Source organism: Salvelinus sp. IW2-2015, linkage group LG11 (assembly GCF_002910315.2).
Source record: "Salvelinus sp. IW2-2015 linkage group LG11, ASM291031v2, whole genome shotgun sequence".
In the NCBI taxonomy this organism is placed as follows: Eukaryota; Metazoa; Chordata; class Actinopteri; order Salmoniformes; family Salmonidae; genus Salvelinus; species Salvelinus sp. IW2-2015.
In genome coordinates, this window is record NC_036851.1 from 26408302 (window position 1) to 26431932 (window position 23631).

At 42.0% G+C, this 23631-nt stretch overlaps 1 protein-coding gene across 1 annotated transcript; it reads left to right on the top strand.

Moving 5' to 3' along the window:
* Positions 1-6377: 6377 nt before the first annotated feature.
* On the top strand, positions 6378-23510 carry nuak2 (NUAK family, SNF1-like kinase, 2). Its single transcript, XM_023996549.2, has 6 exons — positions 6378-6959; positions 17580-17700; positions 18103-18254; positions 19641-19706; positions 19992-20244; positions 20379-23510. The coding sequence occupies exons 1-6, from the start codon at positions 6717-6719 to the stop codon at positions 21437-21439; spliced, it is 1896 nt and encodes a 631-aa protein (XP_023852317.1). The 5' UTR covers positions 6378-6716; the 3' UTR covers positions 21440-23510.
* The last annotated feature ends 121 nt before the right edge of the window (positions 23511-23631 follow it).

The window sequence follows — 23631 nt, forward strand, 5'->3', positions numbered from 1 at the left end:
CCGGATTATATGGTGGGGACGCTATATTGATGATGTTTGCCTGTTTTGGTCCGGCTCAGAAGATGAACTTATTTCCTTCCACCAATACCTTAACAGCATTAACCCTAACATCAAACTAACTATGGAGTACAGCAAGGATAACATTCATTTTTTGGACCTCGACATTAGTAAAAATGACAAAGGTTGTTTGCACACATCAATCTTTAGGAAGCCTACAGATGGGAATACCATTCTGAGGGCAGACAGCTTTCACCCCAAAAGGCTAAAAGAGAATATTCCATATGGCCAATACCAAAGAGTCCACAGAATTTGCGATCAGGAAACAGACTACAGTGTCAAATCTGCTGAATTGGAGAATCGCTTCTTGAATTGGGGCTACAGCGTTCAGGTCCTGAAAGATGCCGGTATAAGGGCTGGATTACTTGACAGAGAGAACTTGTTGCGAAGGGGAGTGCCTCATGATACATCAGAGAGAGTGTATTTTGTTACAAAATACAGCACTGAAGCAGAGAACATTAAAAGAATCATTAAAAATAATTGGGGAATCATCCAAAGTGATACGCTACTACGCCAAGTCTTTCCTGAGCCACCAGTCATAAGCTTTAAGAGATGTCCTACCCTAAATGACAAATTAGTCCACAGTTATCTTCCGGGTGACTCTCAAAAAACTTGGCTTGACCACAAACCCAAGGGCTCTTTTAAATGTAGCAATTGCAACCATTGCAGTAATATTGCACAGAAGAAGTATTTTGTTGACACAGCTTCCAAAATGGAGTATGACGTCAAGCATTTCATTAACTGTAAAACCACTCATGTCATCTATTGATTGGAATGTCCACAGTGCAAGGTGTTCTACATTGGACGGACAAAGAGACGTCTTCAAGACCGCTTAGCGGAACACAAGTACGCCATACGGGTAGGCAATGAAGACTACCCCATGGCAAGGCACTACAAGTCCCTACACCATGGCAACCCTGCCTCCCTACAACCTATGGGTATTGATCATATTCCGGCCTCTATTAGAAAAGGGGACTGTCTTGAACAGTTAAACCAAAGGGAACGTTTTTGGATTTACAAACTACAGGCCACTAAATACCCTGGTTTAAATGAAGATATGGATTTCTCACCCTTCCTGTAGGGTCGTGATGGGTCCATTTGCTGTCATCTAGTGGACATTTTGCTCAATTGCCCTCAGCTATGTATAGACTGTTGTTGTTCATGTTTTGCTGTGTTCTAGTGTACTATGGAATATATTGCTTTCTTATTCTTGACACTTCTCCCAGTCATATTTAAGGTTAGAACTACTTTTTAGTGTTCTGATACTTCTAGCTTGGAGTTGTATTTTTATGATAACATAGCTACAGTATTTCACCTTTTGATGTGTATAGTATTGCATACTAGGTGTGTCCAATCAATTTTGTGACCACTCCCTCTTCCAATTAGGGCTAATTGGAAAAGCTGTTTAAAAGAGGACATTGTATTCCTTTTTTTGTGTTTTTTTTTGTACTCCCTGACTAAGGCCATGCAGCCGAAACGCGTCGGATTTTTAAACTTTGTTTCTATTGAACATGCCATACTAATAAAGGCATTTTAATTAATTATATGAAGAGTGCCTTGGTCCTCCTTTCTTTTTGATGACCAATTTACCCCTTTTACCAAAGAGCACCTTCTATCTACCAAAATGTACTATTGTGTACCTTAGTAGCGCTTCCCTTCCTCCTCTTTCTACTACCCTGATTGATTTGATATGAACAAATGTTCCACATAAATATTCTGCGGTTGGTGTTTTTTGTAATGATTTAAGTGACCATTGTGCTGTTGTTGTTGTTAGAAATGCTAAGGTTCCTAAGTCAAACCCACGTTTTATTCATAAGAGAAATTTGAATTGTTTTAATGAGCAGGCTTTCTTTCATGATTTGTTTTATTTTGACTGGAGCAATATTGAGCTTATCCCTGATGTGGAAACTGCCTGGATATTCTTTCATGATGGTTTTTTCCAAATAGTAAACAAACATGCCCCATTCCGCAGGTTCAGGGTTAAAGGGCGGGATAATCCATGGTTTTCTTCTGAGCTGTCTTGTATTATTCACGACCGTAATCTAGCCTGGGCTAAAGCAAGGAAATCATGTTCTGATGCTGATTGGCTTATTTTTATTTTCAAAATTTTAGCTTTTTGCCATTCTCAGAGCAAGGTGGTACATAAAGCCCTGAAATCCTTAGATCAGAGAAAGCCTGCAGGTCCTGATCTTTTGGATCCCTGCTTTTTAAATCTGGCAGCTGATTTCATAGCTGAACCACTTACATACTGTATCTGTTCAATCTAACCATGGAATGTAATGAAATTCCCAAAATCTAGAAATCAGCATTTGTCCTACCACTTTTAAAAGGGGGAGATCCAACTCTTTTAAGTAATTATAGGCCAATCTCAAAGCTGTCACCCCTGGTGAAAATACTTGAAACCCTTGTGAGTGAACAGCTAAAGTAGTTTTTATTTACCAACTCTATTTTATCAATGTACCAATCGGGCTTCAGGAAGAAGCATAGCACAATTACAGCAGCCATGAAGGTTTTAAATGATATCACTGAAGCCCTTGACAAAAAACAGCACTGTGTCTCACTTTTTATTGATCTCTCTAAGGCTTTTGATACAGTTGATCATGTTATACTAAGGCAGAGATTGTCGAGTGTAGGTCTTTCAGAGCATGCAGTTGCGTGGTTTACTAACTATCTGTCTGATAGAACTCAGTGCACTCAATTTGATGGGCTTATGTCTGTTAAATTGTCTGTCTTTAATGGTGTGCCCCAAGGCTCTGTACTTGGTCCTCTCTTATTCACTATTTATATAAATGATTTAGACAAAAATGTCCAAAATGCGCAACTTCATTTTTATGCTGACGATACTGTTATTTACTGTTGTGCTCTTACAAAAGCTGTCCAGAACTTGCAAACTGCTTTTTATACTGTTCAACATACCTTGTGTCAATTGAAGCTTATCCTCAATACTGACAAAACTAAATTAAGGGTGTTTTCTAAAGCAAGAAATAGACCTATGAACCTTTCACCTATTACTACCTGTCAGGGCAAGGAGATTGAGGTTGTAACCTCATATAAATATCTTGGAATTTTAATTGATGACGGCCTCTCTTTTAAATTGCATATTCAAACAACTTACAAAAAAATTTAAGCTGAAATTGGGATTTTATTTTAGGAATAAGGCCTGTTTTTCTTTTGAAGCCAGAAGGAGGCTAGTATCAGCTACATTTATGCCTTTACTAGACTATGGGGATATTTTATATATGAATGCTTCCGCTCAGTGTTTGAGATCAATTGACACCCTTTACCATGGCACTTTGAGATTTATTTTAAACTGCAAAACCCTTACGCACCACTGCACTTTGTATACCAGGGTTGGCTGGCCTTCTCTAGTCACTCATCGGCTCAGTCACTAGTATACTTTTATTTATAAATCCATTTTGGGTTTACTACCTTTTTATTTGGGCGTTTTTATTGTTCAGATATGTGGTGGGTACTCTCTTTGTTCGCTGGACTTTATCCTGCTAACTGTTCCAAATGTCTGAACTGATTTTGGTAAAAGGGCTTTTATGTACTCTGCGCCATCGTCTTGGAACGCCTCACAAAATACTGTAACGACCCTGGGAAATCGACTCTGCCGCACGAGCATGCTTTTGCGGCACAGTCGATAGCGCGCCGGACCTCGGGCTAGAAGGTCGAGGGTTCGAGACCTGCTCCCTGCTGTTTAATTACAATACTTTTAAACTGGAAGAACTTGTCCCGATTGGTATTTTTAAATCACTGATGAAGGATCTTGAGACTGATTCCCTGACCTGTCAATGTTTTTAATTTGGTGTTTTTGATTTTTGTTATACTCTTGTGAATTCTATGGTTTTTACTAGATTACTTGTAGTTTTTCATGTTGTTTGTCTGTAATTTTTGTAATGACTTGGTGCTGCCTATCTTGGCCAGGACGCTCTTGAAAAATAGATTTTAAATCTCAATGAGCCCTTCCTGGTTAAATAAAGGTTAAATAAAATTAAAAAAATGTTAAATGCTCAAAGTAGAGAAGAGATTGACTGCATCCCTACTTGTCTTTGTGAGAGGGATTGACATGTTGGAAGTACTGAGGTGTCTGTTCAACCTCAGACACCCATGCATACCCCAATAGACATGCCACCAGGGGTCTCTTCACAGTCCCCAAGTCCAGACCAGACTCTGGGAAACGCACAGTACTACACAGAGCCATGACCACATGGAACTCTATTCCACATCAAGTAACTCATGCAAGCAGTGAAATTAAATAAACAAAACAGATAAAACTACACCTTATGGAACAGCGTGGACCGTGAAGAGATACACAGGGACACACACATGCATAATCACACACACACTAGCGCACACACTCTATACACATGTACATTTTTAAATTGTGGTATTGTACATTTTTGTGTTGTAGATATATAGTGGTGTGGTGATGTTATATGATGTACTGTTTTATTTAGGTTGGTTTATTTATTTTGTGATGAGCCTTAATGTGTCTGGACCCGAGGAAGAGTAGCTGCTGCCTTGGCAGGAACTAATGAGAATCCATAATAAATACAATACAAAAATATTGGTGTCTCACCTCTAAATTTATTTGGCATCACTCAAGTTGGGCCTCATAGTGTATTTGACTATACAGATCAAAGGTTGTCAATAGCTTTGACTATTAAATGGCAGGCTGAAATTTGGGTATGATCATGTGAATCAGAGCATTGCAGCAGCAAACCAGGAACTTTGGACCAAATAATAGGCAGACTACTGAAAAGCACAAAGTCTTTGGCGTATTCTATCACTATAGTTGTATTTTTAAGGGTTCAGCTAGGCCACAGTGTGAACTCTATTCAGTGGTGTAAAAATACTTTAAAGTACTACTTAAGTCATTTTTGGGGGGTTTCTGTACTTTACTATTTATATTTTTAACAACTTTGACTTTTACTTCACTACATTCCTAAAGAAAATAATGTACTTTTTACTCCTTACGTTTTCCATGACACCCAAAAGTACTCCTTACATTTTTACAGGAAAATGGTTGAATTGACACACTTATCAAGAGAACATCCCTGGTCATTCCTACTGTCTCTGATCTGGCGGACTCACTAAACACAAATGCTTTGTTTGTAAATTATGTGTTGGTGTGCCCCTGGATATCCGTCAATAAAAAAAGAATACAAAAATGGTGCCGTCTGGTTTGCTTAATATAAGGAATTTGAAATGGTTAATACTTTGACTTTTGATCCTTAAGTACATTTTAGCAATTCCATTTACTTTTGATAATGAACTATATTTAAAACCAAATACTTTTAGACTTTTACTCAAGTAGTATTTTGCTGGGTGACTTTTACTTTAGTAATTTTATTTTAATTAAGGTATCTTTACTTTTACTCAAGTATGACAATTGAGTACTTTTTCCATTACTGACTAATCCATGCACATAGCCTGGCAAATGTTGAAGAGAACAGATAAGAACTTGTGAAACTAAATGTAGGAAAATTTTCTTTGTGAGGAAGAGATGCACCTGATTTAGCTTGCCTGACATTTTGGGACTGTTGGTGCAGTGTTTTGCACTGGCAGAAAACGAAATAATGCCGAGTTCAAGAACAACTGGGAACTGATTAATCTCTGATTTACAACTTCAGTGCGTTCAAAACAACTGGGAACTCGTAAAAAAACAAGCTCCGAATGGGAAAATCGTTTTGAACGGTCATCCCACTCGGAGTTCCAAGTCGGAAACCTGGGCATCTTTCTACAGCTCCGACTTTCCGACCAGAAGCTCACTTGTTTTTTCGAGTTCCCAGTTCAAAACAATTGGGAACTCGGAAAAATACGAGGTCAAATCATGACGTCAGTGATCTTCAGGTCGGAAAGTCGGAGCTCTAAAAATATGCCGGGTTCAAAACAACTCGGAACTGGGAATTCGGAAATCTCTGACTTCCGACTTCAGTGTATTCAAAACAACTGGGAACTCTGAAAAATACGAGGTCAAATCATGACGTCAGTGATCTTCAGGCATAGACTGAGGCCCGAGTTCTCGAGTTGGAATTCCGAGTTGGATGACCGTTCAAATAGATGTTTCCCAGTCGGAGCTCGTTTTTTCTGAGTTCCCAGTTGTCTTGAATGCACTGAAGTCGGAAGTCTGATAATTCCGAGTTCTCAGTTCCCAGGTGTTTTGAACATATTACCCGAACTCCGCCCACAATGATGCCTTGTTCATGACAACTGGGAACTCGGAAATCTCCGACTTCAGTGTGTTCAAGACAAATGGGAACTCGGACAAAAATGTGCCCCCGAGATGGGGAAATTTGTTTGTACGGTCATTCAACTTGAAATTACAAGTTGACAACTTGAGCTCTGACGTTCCGACCTGAAGATCACCGAAGTCATAACTTGACCTCGGTTATTTCCGAGTTCCCAGTTGTCTGGAAAGCACCATGAAGCTCACACGTCTCCTGGTAAAAACAACAGCAAATGGGCAACGATGCCTGTTTATTGGATATTCAAATAGGAGGAGTGGTCACCTTCATCGACTTCATGAAACCAACTCAGAAGACAAGGCCACCTGAAGAAGAATATATACAACAAAATACATGTTTTAAATGTGTTATATTTGTATAGTCTAGTCATTCAACTGTAGGAGAAATAAAAAGTGATTGCAATCTATAATGGATCCTAACGATTTCAACAGTGGTGGGCGATCGTCAACTTTATCCGACAATAGACAACAGTTACCTGGTCATGGCCACTCGCTTGTTAGAAAATCGGTCTCCGAGGCATCCGTGAAAAGGCAAGCGGTGAAGAGACATCATCATAAACACAATCTGAAGCATCGGTATGAATTTCTTGAAACCCTTGGAAAAGGGACTTACGGAAAAGTGAAGAAAGCAATTGAGAGATCCGGTAGAATGGTACGTTTTTTAATGCTTATTCTCATTTTCAAATGTGTAATGAGTAGCCTTTTTAAATATTTCATGATTTGTCATTACAATTTCATAAAATGTTTAAGTTTTAGGCCTTTAATTCATCTTTTGGCCTACTTTGTTGGTTTAATTATGTAGACTTTTGTATTATTTGTACATTATACCTATAGCCTACATTCTGTGATAAACTACAAAACCAAAAGTATGTGGACACCTGCTCCTCGAATCTCATTACAAAATCATAGGCATTAAAATGGAGTTGGTCTACCCTTTGCTCATATAATATTCTCGACTCTTCTGGGAAGGCTTTCCACTAGATGTTGGAACATTGCTGCAGGGACTTGCTTCCTTTCAGCTTCAAGAGCATTTGTGAGGTCGGGCACTGATGTTGGGCGAGTAGGCCTGGCTTGCAGTCAGCGTTCCAATTCATCCCAAGGTGTTCGATGGGGTTGAGGTCAGGGCTCTGTGCAGGCCAGTCAAGTTCTTCCACACCGATCTCGACAAACCATTTCTTTATGGACCTCGCTTTGTGCATGGGGGGCATTGTCATGCTGAAACAAGAAAAGGCCTTCCCCAAACTGTTGCCACAAAGTTGGAAGCACTGAATCTTCTAGAATGTCATTGTATGCTGTAGCGTTAAGATTTCCCTTTACTGGAACTAAGGGGCCTAGCCAGAACTATGAAAAACAGCCCCAGAGCATTATTCCTTCTGCACCAAACTTTACAGTTGGCACTATGCATTGGGGCAGGTAGCGTTCTCCTGGCGTCCACCAAACCAAGGTATGTCCGTCGGGCTGCCAGATGGTGAAGCGTGATTCATCACTCCAGAGAACGCTTTTCCACTGCTCCAGAGTCCAATGGCGGCAAACTTTACATCACTCTAGCCGACGCTTGACATTGTTCATGGTGATCTTAGGCTTGTGTGCGGCTGCTCGGCCATGGCAACCCATTTCATGAAGCTCCAGACTAACAGTTCTTGTGCTGACGTTGCTTCAAGAGGCAGTTTCGAACTTGGTAGTGAGTGTTGCAACTGAGGACAGACAATTTTTACGCAATACACTCTTCAGCACTCGGTCCCGTTCTGTGAGCTTGTGTGGCCTATCACTTCGCAGTTGAGCCGTTATTGCTCCTTGACATTTCCACTTCACAATAACATCACTTACAGTTGACCAGGGCAGAAATTTTACAAACTGACTTGTTAGAAAGGTGGCATCCTATGACGGTGCCATGTTGAAAGTCACTGAGCTCTTCAGGAAGGTCATTCTACTGCCAATGTTTGTCTATGGAAATTGTATGGCTGTGTGCTCGATTGTATACACCTGTCAGCAACTGGTGTGGCTGAAATCGCAGAATCCACTAATTTAAAGGGATGTCCACATACTTCTGTGTATATAGTGTATCTGATGCCATGTCAGACAATTGTTGTTGTACAGAGGAGACTGAAGCAAGCACACGTAATTGTGTATGTTCTGTCATGACTCACTCAAACTACAATGACACACAACAATGCCACACTGTGAGTGGTTCACCAGGAGCTTGAATAGACTTTCCTTTAAAAACAAAAACAGGTATTTCCATTAGCACACCCATATCTCCTTTACACTGTAGAAACTCCTAAAGGTGGGTGATCGCCTGCTGGTATTTATAGGCCTGGGTTATTTTACCCATACCATTTAGCTGTGTGCAGCCTGCATTAGAAAGAGAAACATGTTTTGATGAGACTTTTTAACCCGCTATTCTACAACATCAGCAATGGATTCATTCTGTGATCTTTTCCACACTGTGACCTACCCTTGTTTGGTTGGATCTACTAAGACTAAACATGTCCAGGCTATTGAGCACCCAACATGTCAGAACAAAGAGGCACCAAACTGGCCTGTAGCCTATTCTGCAATGCCTGCCTGGCAGTGAATAGCTCTGTGGGCAGACAGTTGGCAATTTGACACTGGTATCAGAGGTTTCTGGGAAGGCATGCCACTTTCTATTTACCCTCAGTTTTGGAATGTGTTGAGTAAAGATTTAGGCAAATGTATGTTTGAGTAAGAGTTCAACGGTTAAGACAACAGGACATGCTCTGGGATGGTTCAGTACAGTCCAATAAACCTCCCACATATCCAGACCATAACAATGTATGTGCACTTCTTATCTGTCCTAAAGAACATCTCCAAACAGTCTGAGCTCGTTGTATTCATTCACCTCTTGGGTACGTTGTATACAAGAAGGAGTTACAATGACCTACTACTTGGCAATAGATGCCAATGACTATGAATTACCTTAATTCAGTACTGACAATTGAGAGCCATACTGGAAAAACACATTGTTATTGTAGTTTCAAACAGGGCATTAAAAGTGTAGTTCTCATCTAATCAAGCACAAGACTGAAATGTGCGTAACAACATGTTCCTGTGTCCAGGGCAACCGACCTCCAAATACAATTTAGTGATCCATCAAAATCATCTTTAGCCCTGACTGGGGCAGTTGCATACATTTAATGCAGGGGATGGGTGGATAACAACCACTCCCTTGTAGTTTACTAACATATGTGGGTTCGCAAAGTGGAAGTCGATGTCCCAAAATCTCAACACTTTTCAAGTCCCACATAATCCTGTCCTCATGGTATTTATTATGTGTAAAATGTGACACAGAGGTGTCATCTGTAACCCAGAATTGTCCTTGGAAAGGACACTGGAGTTTTGGTGTCTTCTGATGGGGTGGTAGTTGGTCATCCTAAAACGGCTCTCTAATCTAGGCCTACCTCCCAGGTATGGAGGAGGGACAGCTGGGTAAATTCCCACCTGGCTGAGGTGCATTCCTGTCCTGTAGCCTAGGGGCAAAAAGAGAGGGGGATGGGAGAATGAGGTAAAAAAAAAAATACATTTACTTGTGATTATTCACAATTTGTTTGCTGATAAACATCAAACATTCAGTATGTAATTTGTATGTTCAAAACAAATAATATATTTGTCAGTATTAACCTCAGTGAACAGTTGCAGCAGTTTTGTAGCCAAAACTAGGCAACATTGGGTCATAACACGATGCCTCTATGGTGTAACCTTGGACTTCTGTCATTGATCAGCAGGAGGGGGGTTAGAGAGAGTGGGAGAAAGGAGGGCAATTGTTATTTGTTAGCTAAAGAAAGTAAATGTATTTGTCACAGAGAGATTAATGGACCCCAACCCTGCATCCTGACTAGTAACGGTGATGTTAAACATCAACATTATACTATTCATCATTTACCATTAGGGAAGCAGGAAACCCAATTCGTAGGAAAGAACACAAGAGGGGGTTTTATTTTGGGGTTTCCTTTGATGTGGTTGCGTCATAGTAATGGATTGTTCCATAAGGAAATAGATATATTTCCATTTAGGGCAATTCCACGGTAGCAGACAGATGCTCACACCCTTCTTGACGGTGGACATGCACAAGCACAAAGATACAGTATATTACTCATTATATTTTGAGATAGAAGCAGGGAGAAAACAACAGTTGAACATTCTATGCTGACCTTCAAAACATGCATGTGCTGAGGTGTCTAAAAATAAGTTTGGTTTGTTTGTCCATGAAAGTCCATGCTAAATCAGCTGGGGTTGGGCCCTTTCCAAGCAGTGTGCTGTTAAAGGTTGGGCTGGTTACTGTGGGGAAACATCCTGAGAAAATTGAAGAAAGTGATGATTGGAATTCCCCTCCCAAAACTTCTGTATAGACTTGGAAGATAAAGTGTTGTGTCTGCATACCTGGCTGGGGTGGCTGTATCATCACACACAGCTTGTTCCACCAAAGGAAGAAGCAGTTCTCTCTGCTCCATCTTCCTATATCTTCCAGTCTAATGGCACAGAGATGTATAACTCAATGCTGGGAGTGACCTTTACAAGAATGGAGGGCATCATTTTAAACTACAGGCTCTATGTACAGCATTCTGTGTTCTGCTGCTCCTATCCCTTCGTGAAATCCTGTATGTTTCATATTACATAATCAAAGGAGCTTCATCTTTAGGCTAGCCTCCCACAGAGCGTGGGCATCAAACATCACAGTGTGTGTAGGTGTGGGGGGCTCCCGAGTGGTGCAGCGGTCTAAGGCACTGCATCTCAGTGCTAGAAGCATCACTACAGACTCTGGTTCGATTCCAGGCTGTATCACAACCGGCTGTGATTGGGATTCCCATAGGGTGGGGCACAATAACCCAGACAACGCTGGGCCAAGAGTTTGGCCGGGGTAGGCCGTCATTGTAAATAAGAATTTGTTCTTAACTGACTTGCATAGTTAGATAAATAAATAAAATTGGTCCTCGCCACAGTGTTTTACAGGGCCAGTATTTGGTGGCTATACTCCACCTGTATTGAGGAATAACACACTAACATGACGTTAACACTGGCTCAGTGTGACTTGAGCATTAGTTTGGCCATGAATCCAGTCAACAGACACAACAACCGAAGGATTCATCCTGAGGTAAGTAACATTGATAGGAGAAAACGTATCCAGACTATGACTCATAGGAAGAGGCCGTGAGTGTGAAGGTCTTGTCTGGTATTCCTCCTCCTGTCACCAAGTGTTTCTGTGGTCTTTATTAGGGTGAATGTGAAGGGCTGAAGAAGACCACATTCTCTAACCATCGGCTGCCCCTCATAACCCCCTCTTCTCTCCTTTTGATATACTTTTACGCACTCTGGGTCGGTGTGGAATCCCATACATCTAGACAAGCCTGCATCACATAGGCTAAGACACATGCACACTCCTTCATGTACACATGGATAGAGTGCAATCTATTATACATACAACAATATAAAAGGCATATAGGTAAACATTAGCACCAATCACAGATAGCATCTCAACACGCATGTTTCACACAGGCCACCATATACACACAGATATGCTGACATTTAGTTACACCCCTGCATGTTTACATGCAGTCACACCCTGATGCATGTGTGCATTTCAACTCTGTCACTTCTATTCAAATGATCTAATTCTGGGGGCCTCACTGACGTCATACGAGACAATGCATTTTATCACAGCAGCCAGTACACTGTCCCTCCTTCTACTGCCCTGTCACAGTAGCACTATGGTGTTTTCAGTTAACACTTTCAGCCCAATAATCCTCAGGCTATGGAAGGGTAAAGCTAAACTAAGTTTCTGATTGCTCCTTTCATTTGGATAAATTGTTTCTAATCTACATGTTGCCTAACCTCTTCCCCAGGCTACATGTTGCCTAACACTCTTGGCTAGGTTTTTAAAAAACAAACAATTACTCACTTAGTTTTAGTTTGGTATTATATTTGTGAACTCGGCAAAGAAAGAAACGTCCCTATTTCAGGACACTTTTTTTCAAAGATAATTCGTAAAAATCCAAATAACTTCACAGATCTTCTGGTAAAGGGTTTAAACACTGTTTCCCATGCTTGTTCAATGAACCATAAACAATTAATAAACATGCACCTGTTGTTAAGACACTAACAGCTTACAGACGGTAGGCAATTAAGGTCACAGTTATGAAAAGTTAGGACACTAAAGATGCCTTTCTACTGACTCTGAAAAACACCAAAAGAAAGATGCCCAGGGTCCCTGCTCATCTGCGTGAACGTACCTTATGCATGCTGCAAGGAGGCATGAGGACTGCAGATGTGGCCAGGGCAATAAATTGCAATATCCGTACTGTGAGACGCCTAAGACGGCTCTACAGGACGGACAGCCGATTGTCCTCGCAGTGGCAGACCACGTAAAACAACACCTGCACAGGATCGGTACAGCCGAACATCACACCTGCAGGACAGGTACAGGATGGCAACAATAACTGCCCGAGTTACACCAGGAATGCACAATCCCTCCATCAGTGCTCAGACTGTTCGCAATAGGCTGAGAGAGGCTGGACTGAGGGCCTGTTGTAAGGCAGGTCCTCACCAGACATCACCGGCAACAACGTCGCCTATGGGCACAAAGCCACCGTCGCTGGACCAGACAGGCCTGGCAAAAAGTGCTCTTCACTGACAAGTTGTGGTTATGTCTCACCAGGGGTGATGGTCGGATTCATGTTTATCGTCGAAGGAATGAGCGTTACACCGAGGCCTGTACTCTGGAGCGGGATCGATTTTGGAGGTGGAGGGTTCATCATGGTCTAGGGCGGTGTGTCACAGCATCATTGGCCTGAGCTTGTTGTCATTGCAGGCAATCTTAACACTGTGTGTTACAGGGAAGACATCCTCCTCCCCTCATGTGGTACCCTTCCTGCAGGCTCATCCTCTTTTCTCTGTATATATCAATGATTTCGCTCTTGTTGCGGGTGATTCTCTGATCCACCTCTACGCAGACGACACCATTCTGTATACTTCTGGCCCTTTGGACACTGTGTTAACAAACCTCCAAATGAGCCTCAATGCCATACAACACTCCTTCCGTGGTCTCCAACTGCTCTTAAATGCTAGTAAAACAAAATGCATGCTCTTCAACCGATCGCTGCCCGCACCCGCCCGCCTAGCATCACTACTCTGGACTGTTCTGACTTAGAATATAACTATAAATACCTAGGTGTCTGGTTAGACTGTAAACTCTCCTTCCAGACTCACATTAAGCATCTCCAATCCAGAATTAAATCTAGAATCGGCTTCCCATTTCGCAACAAAGCCTCCTTCAGTCATGCCGCCAAACATACCCTCGTAAAACTGACTGTCCTACCGATCCTTGACTTCGGCAATGTCATGTACAAAATAACCCCCAACACTCTCTACTCAGCAAATTGGATGCAGTCTATCACAGTGCCATCCGTTTTGTCACCAAAGCCGCATATACTACCCACCATTGTGACCTGTATGCTCTCGTTGGCTGGTCCTCGCTACATATTTGTCGCCAAACCCACTGGCTCCAGGTCATCTATAAGTCTTTGCTAGGTAACACTCCGCCTTATCCTCAGCTCACTGGTCACCATAGCAACACTCACCCGTAGCACGCGCTCCAGCAGGTATATTTCACTGGTCATCCCCAAAGCCAACACCTCCTTTGGCCGCCTTTTCCTTACAGTTCTCTGCTGCCAATGACTGGAACGAATTGCAATAATCACTAAAGCTGGAGACTTCCAACTCCCTCACTAACTTCAAGCATCGGCTGTCAGAACAATTTACCGATCGCTGCAGCTATACACAGCCCATCTGTAAATAGCCCATCCAACCAACTACCTACCTCATCCCCATATTTGTTTTTGTTTTACTGCTCTTTTGCACACCAGCATTTTAACTTGCACATCCTCATCTCCACATACAGTTGAAGTCAGAAGTTTACATACACCTTAGCCAAATACATTTAAACTCAGTTTTTCACAATTCCCTGACATTTTAATCCTAGTAAAAAGTCCCTGTCTTAGGTCAGTTTGGATCACCAATTTATTTTAAGAATGTGAAACGTCAGAATAACAGTAGAGAATGATTTATTTCAGCTTTATTTATTTATTTTTCATCACATTCCCAGTGGGTCAGAAGTTTACATGCACTCAATTAGTATTTGGTAGCATTGCCTTTTAAATTGTTTAACTTGGGTCAAACATTTTGGGTAGCCATCCACAAGCTTCCCACAATAAGTTGGTTGAATTTTGGCCCATTCCTCCTGACAGAGCTGATGTAACGGAGTCAGGTTTGTAGGCCTCCTTGCTCGCACACGCTTTTTCAGTTCTGCCCACAAATTGTCTATAGGATTGAGGTCAGGGCTTTGTGATGGCCACTCTAATACCTTGACTTTGTTGTCCTTAAGCCATTTTGCCACAACTTTGGAAGTATGCTTGGGGTCATTGTTCATTTGGAAGACCCATTTGCGACCAAGCTTGAACTTCCTGACTGATGTCTTGAGATGTTGCTTCAATATATCCACATAATTTTCCTGCCTCATGAAGCCATCTATTTTGTGAAGTGCACCAGTCCCTCCTGCAGCAAAGCACCCCCACAGCATGATGTTGCCACCCCCGTGCTTCACGGTTGTGATGGTGTTCTTCGGCTTGCAAGCTTCCCCCTTTTCCCTCCAAACATAACGATGGTCATTACGGCCAAACAGTTCTATATTTGTTTCATCAGACCAGAGGACATTAATCCAAAAAGTACGATATTTGTCCCCATGTGCAGTTGCAAACCGTAGTCTGGCTTTTTTATGGCGGTTTTGGAGCAGTGGCTTCTTCCTTGCTGAGCGGCCTTTCAGGTTATGTCGATATAGAACTCATTTTACTGTGAAGTTAGGCCTTGAAATACATCCACAGGTACACCTCCAATTGACTCAAAGGATGTCAATTAGCCTAACAGAAGCTTCTAAAGCCAGGACATCCTTTTCTGGAATTTTCCAAGCTGTTTAAAGGCACAGTCAACTTAGTGTATGTAAACTTTTGACCCACTGGAATTGTGATACAGTGAAATAATCTGTCTGCAAACAATTGTTGGAAAAATTACTTGTGTCATGCACAAAGTAGATGTCCTGACCGGCTTGCCAAAACTATAGTTTGTTAACAAGAAATGTTTTATTGACTCCAATCTAAGTGTATATAAACTTCCGACTTCCACTGTATATCACTCGTGTAAATTGCTAAATTGTAATTACTTCGCCACTTTTGGCCTATTTATTGCCTTACTTCATTTGCACACATTGTATACAGATTTTTCTATTGTGTTATTGACTGTACGTTTGTTTATTCCATGTGTAACTGTGTTCTTTTTGTCGCTTTGCTTTGCTTTATCTTGGCCAGGTCACAGTTGTAAATGAGAACTTGTTCTCAACTGGCCTACCTGGTTAAATAAAGGTGAAAAAAATAAATAAATACATGACCCTCCAGCATGACAATGCCACCAGCCATACTGCTTGTTCTGTGCGTGATTTCCTGMAAGACAGGAATGTCAGTGTTCTGCCATGGCCAGCGAAGAGCCCGGATCTCAATCCCATTGAGCATGTCTGGGACCTGTTGGATCGGAGGGTGAGGGCTAGGGCCATTCCCCTCAGATGTCCACGAACTTGCAGGTGCCTTGGAGGAAGAGTGGGGTAACATCTCACAGCAAGAACTGGCAAATCTGGTGCAGTCCATGAGGAGGAGATGCACTGCAGTACTTAATGCAGCTGGTGGCCACACCAGATACTGACTGTTACTTTTGATTTTGACCCCCCCCTTTTGTTCAGGGACACATTATTCCATTTCTGTTAGTCACGTGTCTGTGGAACTTGTTCATTTTACGTCTCAGTTGTTGAATCTTGTTATGTTCATACAAATATTTACACAAGTTTGCTGAAAATAAGCACGGTTGACAGTGAGAGGACGTTTCTTTTTTTGCTGAGTTTATCTTTTACCAGATCTAATTCTCCTACATTCCTTTCACATTTCCACAAACTTAAGTGTTTCCTTTCAAATGGTACCAAAAAAATGCATATCCTTGCTTCAGGGCCTGAGCTACAGGCAGTTAGATTTGGGTACGTAATTTTAGGCGTACCCAAATAATATATATTTTTTTAAAGGGGCCGATCCTGAAGAGGTTTTAAATCTTCCTGGCAAGGCCCATTTGCTACCATTGTATGGATTTTAACGTCTACTTGATTAACTGTCTTACATTGTGCTGTTTGGTTTCTGTGACATTCCCTTGGCAGGACTTGCTACAATATTTGGTATATTGACTGTCTTTAAGAATAAACTGATTCATGTTTAACCTGTCAGTGATGGTGGATGCTTTATATCAGGCGTGTCAAACTCATTCCATGGAGGGCCTAGTGCAGGGATCATCAACTAGATTTAGACGTGGGATGATATTGTTATGTACTTTTTTGGGGAGCAAATGGTCGAGGTAATAAGTCCCTGTTCTGATGCACGACACAACCCTAAGACATGGTATATTGGCCATATACCACAAACCCCTGAGGTGCCTGACTACTATTATAAGTGGGTTACCAATGTAATTAGAGCAATAAAAATAAATGTTTTGTCATATCCGTGGTATACGGTCTGATATACCATGGCGATCAGACAATCAGCATTCAGGGCTCTACCCACCCATTTTATTTTTTTATTACAAATCATTTGTAGATTGCAAATTGACTGCAAGAAGCCCAAACACATATTTGACTAAAACATAATCATTTCAAATCTTCCTTACATTTGTATACGATCATGTGTCTCTGTTATTTGTGGGAATACTTGAACAGATTTCTGAGAGAAAAGAAATGTACAGCCTTTTATGTCCAGCAATAATACAAAAATACAATTTTGCTCAGAAAACTTGGGAAATGTAAAGTTTTTTTCCTTTCAACTAAGACCTAGACAACCAGGTGAGGGGAGTTCTTTACTAATCAGTGATCTTAATATTCTTAATTCCATTCTTTAACTTTTGAGTTTATTGTTCGATATTACTGCACTGTTGGAGCTAGGAGTAAAAGCATTTTGCTACACCCGCAATAACATCTGCTAAATATGTGTATGCGACCAATAAAATGTGGGAGGAGCGAAACCCCGCAGACACTCCGCCCTCTGTGGAATGAGTTTGACTTGTGCATTATATGATCATATTACATTGAAAATGACATGCAATTTAAAGTAAACACAGTTTGTTCTAATGCATACCTTTCTCAAAGCCTTATTTTATTGTTCTTCTCTTTACCTTTACCCAGGTTGCCATTAAGTCCATCAGAAAGGAGAAGATCCAGGATGAGCAGGACCTAGTGCACATTCGCAGAGAGATTGAGATCATGTCCTCACTCAATCACCCCTACATCATCACCATATATGAAGGTACATACGTCTGTGTCTCAAATCCCAATGAGGGATTTTTTTATTTAATTTGCCCTTTATTTAGACAGGGAAGTCACATTGAGACCCAGGTTGCGGTCAGCCCTGTTGATTTTACGATAGTCACGCACAGATACAGTAGTAAAACTTCTCGGGAACAAAACAATAAGATGTCATGAAACGTGACACCTGAATAAGATGTTTCACACTGAACTTTGTGGAGCAGAGTCTGGTCACGGAAGACTTTGTTTGACATTAATTTGTTCTTGGTTACATAACCCGCTGCAGTGCCATACGAGCTTCCCAATTCCCCATCACCACTTATGTGTTTTCCCTGTAACAACCCATCCCGCCTACGTTGCCATGTACCTTTGTTTGACTGTTTTCCTGTGTGTGGCCTCGCAGTGTTCGAGAACAAGGACAAGATTGTGATTGTGATGGAGTATGCTAGCCGAGGTGACCTTTACGACTACATCTCTGAAAAGCAGAGGATCTCAGAACGCGAGGCCAGACACTTCTTCAGACAAATCGTGTCAGCTGTACACTACTGCCACAGGGTAAGGCATTGCATCTCTATTAGTCTGTCTTGACAGAGTATGAGATTTGGTTCTGAGATTAGCCTACATCTCTGTACACTTGTTTTGTATTTACCAATAGAGTGGTCTCGTATAATTACAGCCATTTTGTTTTTCTTAAATCAGCCGAAACAAAGAACAGACCACTGTTAAATCTCCATCAGTGTCCACAACATGCTGTACCTCATGGGCATATTTGTGACTGGGCACACAGGGACAGGAAGTAGGCAGGGAACCCCACTAGCCTGCCCACTCATCAGCCTAGAGTGCTGGCAAAGCCACCCTGGCAGTTACATAATGGGCATCATTCACCGTCGGCCAGCTCTGTAGGGTGAAATGAACCGTTAGGTTTATGGAGAGCCAGCGTCAGGGCTAAAGGCCTTTAGTCTCAACACAATCACACACATACACATCCTCTCTCTGTCTCTCTCTCTCTAATGAGGATGCGAGGGAACAGACGGGCTCTGTGAACACACACATGCACACACACATCTACTCGTTACTCCCCCAAGGCCCATAGTAGTGTTGCAAACAATCACTGTGTCTAGCGTACTTGGTGTAATAGTATACTGTTTTTCTGTAAATTACAGTAAGAACCACTTAGGCCTGTTCTCTGTGAGGTAGGGTGAGTTTAGTACCATATAAAACCGACCTGAGTTGACAAAGTGAAGGAAATGGGCCGGTAAAGGCTCTCTCTCTCTCTCTGCTACCCAGCTGTCTATTATGTTTGTCTTTTGTCAGACATGTCAATATTTGAGGTACTTTATTGCTGTTTGAGCTGTATGAAATTGCTCTTAGGCTGGTTGTTTAGTGGTAGGATATTGTTGGTCCAATAAAATGTGGTCCCTCATTAAGTCAACTATTTTGTATTATCAATTTGATGTACAGTACATTTAGAAACAAATGTAAATCAATAAGTAGTATGTTCTGAACCCTTTTACAGTTACTAAAAGCATTATTATATGTTCACTGGCTCTTGTATGTTTTCTTTACCTCAATGCAACATCAAATGGAAATTCCACATAGTTGAAATTTTAGCACATTTTTGAGTGATTATAACAGGAGTTGCAAGACAAATAGTTTGACCTGCATTTCTTGAAGTTGAACTAAATGTAAGCTCTTGCTCCACGCCTGTCAGAGGCATGCCCCCCTGTAGAGTGGAGGACAATGGAGCATAGCTGACATTCCAGAACAATCTTCTGTTGGAACAACCTCTGTTCTGACCCAAATGTTGAGGGCTTCACTCTTTTTTTTTTTTCTCTCTTTTTTTTTCTTAACACATTGTGGGCAAATAGCAAAGACTCAAATCAGCCATCTTAGGTGTCAACATGAAGACCTTAATAGTTTGTATCTTCTTCCATGACACAGAATGGGATAGTACATCGGGACTTGAAGCTGGAGAACATTTTACTAGATGGAAAGGGCAATATTAAGGTATGGACAAAGGGCTACTGTGTCTCAGCACTTGTGACAATCTACAATCTTTATAATTTGCGCACCTGAGGCATTCACACGTAGGCCACTCTCATACCTGCACAGTATCACACTGCAGTGTTGCTTGGAGAATTTACACATGAACAACTCTCACATATTGGTGGAAAACGATTCCCGCCATCCACTCCAATTCGGTTCTCTCTACTTTCACTTGTTTGTAGTTCCTAGTGTTCATTGAATAGTGATTGTATCTAATGGCAAACTTTTATTTGATTGTTGTTCCAGATTGCTGACTTTGGGCTGTCCAACCTGTACCGTGGTGATGAGTACCTACAGACGTTTTGTGGCAGCCCTCTGTATGCTTCTCCAGAGATTGTTAACGGGCGGCCGTACAAAGGGCCCGAGGTGGACACCTGGTCGCTGGGCGTTCTGCTTTACACCCTGGTCCATGGGGCCATGCCCTTCGATGGGCAAAACTACAAGAACCTGGTCCAGCAGATTAGCACTGGAAACTACCGCAAACCCACCAACCCTTCAGGTGAGAGTATAGCCTCTCCTAACTGGGATGTAGTTCTGCCATGTAGTGGTGTGTGTTTTAGTTATTTCTTATTGTAGCCCAGCAGAGCTGTATCAGTTGTAAATACTGGTTTATGTTCTTCCTCCCTGTCTCAGATGCCTGTGGGCTGATTCGCTGGATGCTAATGGTGAATCCTGAGCGCAGAGCTACGATAGAGGAGATTGCTGGACACTGGTGGCTCAGCTGGGGTTACCAGAAACCCCTACTGGCCGAGAGTGAGAATGCGACATTGCTACAACCAAGTGAAAAGACCACTGCATCCACACAGCAGCCTGGAGGCCTTGCCAGCATTGCCAGTTGGCTGCGTCGAAACTCCCGGCCCTTACTGGAGAACAGCTCCAAGGTGCGCTGTCTGCTGCGGTCCCACGGGAGCGGTGGAGGGGATGTGGTGCGTCAGCGGTCCCTACGGAGGTCACGCAAGGAGAACAACGTGTCCCAGACCATGAATGATGGGGCCACCGCTCGGCCCTCCAAGGGCATACTGAAGAGACGAGGTAGCCTGAAGCAGAAGGCCCTCAGCGAGGCTACAACCCCAGTGATGGAGGAACCAGTGAGGGACTATGAACTCTCCACCCCGGCCCAGCCCCCGCCTGTTGCATCACTGCCCCGCAAAGGCATCTTGAAGAAACCAGCCGAGCGAGAGTCTGGCTACTACTCTTCCTCCCCAGACAGCAGTGACTCTGCCCAGACACCCCAGGCCCAGCTCTGCCCCTCAGCACCGCCCCACCGAAAGGGCATCCTGAAGCGCCACGGCAAGTTCTCTTCAGGCCTACTGCAGGAGTTTGGGTCTCTGGACCAGCTGGCGACCTCCCTGCCAAGGGGGGGCACGAGAGCACGACCCAGCGGGGCAATCAGCGAGGACAGCATCCTCTCCTCAGAGTCCTTTGACCAGCTGGATCTGCCTGACCGCGTGGGGCCAGCGGCACCCAGCGAACGCCCAGCCAAGAGCACCATGAGGGGCTGCGTGTCCGCTGACAACCTCCTGGACATCCGAGAAGAGGGGCTTGGGCAAGACCTGCTGAGGCAGAGAGGACCCTGGGACATGGCCTGTTACCAGTCTGGGGTGGCTGACAGCGCATTCTCCATTACAGACTGTGAGAACGTGACAGAAGCCTACAAGCATGCCATGGTGATTGGAGGAGCTGCAGCCAGCTGAGGACCAGCAAGTGTCCCAGGACAGTATAATACAGCATTCTCAAAGGACTGAGGCAGTTGTTTAAAGTTGGCTGATAGCTGAACACATTTGTGGTAATGTGTGACTTGATAGCCAAAGTGGTATAGGAGAAGTGAGAAGCTACAGTAGCCACTCGGGATGTGACATTGTTTTGATGCAGTACTATAAGAACTTTACCAAAAACAGATTCTAGCAAAGGGAGAAAGAATCTAGGCTCATATCAGATTTATTGCTAGTTTAGACAAACATTGTAAAATAAATGCCTTTCAATTAGTTAACTCGATCAGAGGTTTGAGAGATTCCCATTTTTTTTGTTTTCTTTGCCAGGGATATCCAGACTTTTCAATAGAATAATTTTTTTCAGGGACTAAATGTTTGGTCAGAAAAACTGAATAGACAGTGTTTTTCAAAAATATTGGTAGCTGTTAATTGTTACATTTTGTCTGGACCAAGTTCCAATTGGCTTTCGGGGGTTTTCAATGTTGACTTTTGGATTTTGATTTCAAAATGTAGCATTTTTGTTCAGGGTTTGAGGGAATTGAGAGTTTTTAATACCAAAGCTAAAATGTGAAAACATGTAGAGCACTATTTTTTTCTGTTCAATCACCATGTTAATAAGACAGATTCATCTGGAGCTGCAGAGTCTACTACTGATTGTTATGGTTCAACTTTTAGAACTGGAATTTATTTACACCTGGAAAGATGACTCACAATAATAAGTAAAGGTAATAATGACATCCATTAAAGGGGCAATCTGCAGTTGGTACATCCATTATTAAACATTTAAATTAATGACGAATATAACTCATCAGCTTAGTTCAACTGTCGTACCCCATCAGAACCCAAAATATGAGCTTGTTATACTCCTTTGTTTTAAACAATGTAAACTAAAACTAATCTTGAAATCATGGATGGTCAGTCCCTTTATACATAGCTCTGTACATTTTGAGTGGTTACATTTCTCCAGCCCCACCCCTCAGCTGTTTACCGGGTTACCGCTTTATTGTTCAAATTGCAGATTGCCCCTTTAAGCCCTGAGGCACACTAGCAAGAACTTGTAGAACCTGCTACTATTCTATTCAGCCTAAGTTTACTCGGTGTACAGTGCATTTCAGATGAAAAGGGGGGTTTACAGTAAATGTTAAGAACCTCAGTCTTTTGGCGGGTTAAGTATTGTAGCAGTATTCCAGCTGTTCTCTGGAATTAAACCATGATCTTTAGCATGTGTGGTAACTAGTTAATGTGTAACTTCCCCAGACAGTGAACTGAAGAACTAGTTCAGACCGATACATGTGACATTTTTATGAGTTAATTAATTTACAAGGACGGGTCTAAAGGTGCGTTTCGGTTTCCCAGTAACAGCATGTGGCCAAAGACTGGTATTTGTGACTTTGATGTGCCCTCTGGGCATTTCATGATTATGACTAGGATTGATTCAATTTATTCTGTTTTAACACCTTAACATGATTAATACTATGAAAAACTGTGCCTAGGAGCTGCTCAGACTATTGAAACCTGATAATTATATAAAATGTTTATCAGGGTTCTCTTGAATGTTTAACAAACTGCACACAAAGCTTCGCACAAGGGGCTACAAGTTGCTGTTCAATGACTGGAATGTGGTGATTTCTTATTGTTGGTTTTTAATAGGTTGCTTTTATATTTAACACTGTAGGGATAAAGGGAAATAGAACTCTTGGTTTTAGTAGTATACAAGAGCGGTCAACAAAGGAGGTTAAAACACAAAGATATTCACACTTTGATGCTCAAACAGATTCAGGTGATTATTTTTTCCCCCCTCAGTATTATACAGGAACTACAAAATGTTCATACAGTTCCATTAAGTGACCTATCAATTGTTAGCCAACTCATGTCAACACAACCATAAAAATATGTTGCCATGTTAATAGATACAGGTAAATCTAAGCAATTATGTTTTTCATGAGTGGGACATGATCCATGTTTGCCAAAGTGCCCGGCTTATCTGTTGTCAGCTTGTGCTCTGATCTGACTTGGCCCAGTGAATCATTAAAAAAAATTGAAATTAACTATACCCATATGAATGATTCCTTTTTTGTCTTTGACCTCATTTGGAACATTTTATGGTAGTTGTGGCTTTACTATTGATTTAGTAGGCTGATTATGGTAGAACGCTGATACCAGGAAACAATGCA

Excerpts from the sequence above, each read along its gene's own strand:
- nuak2 (XM_023996549.2), top strand. The coding sequence starts at position 6,717 with ATGGATCCTAACGATTTCAACAGTGGTGGGCGATCGTCAACTTTATCC. Across the intron at positions 17,701-18,102 it reads CATCATCACCATATATGAAG|TGTTCGAGAACAAGGACAAG; the intron begins GTACATACGTCT and ends GTGGCCTCGCAG. Across the intron at positions 18,255-19,640 it reads CTGTACACTACTGCCACAGG|AATGGGATAGTACATCGGGA; the intron begins GTAAGGCATTGC and ends TCCATGACACAG.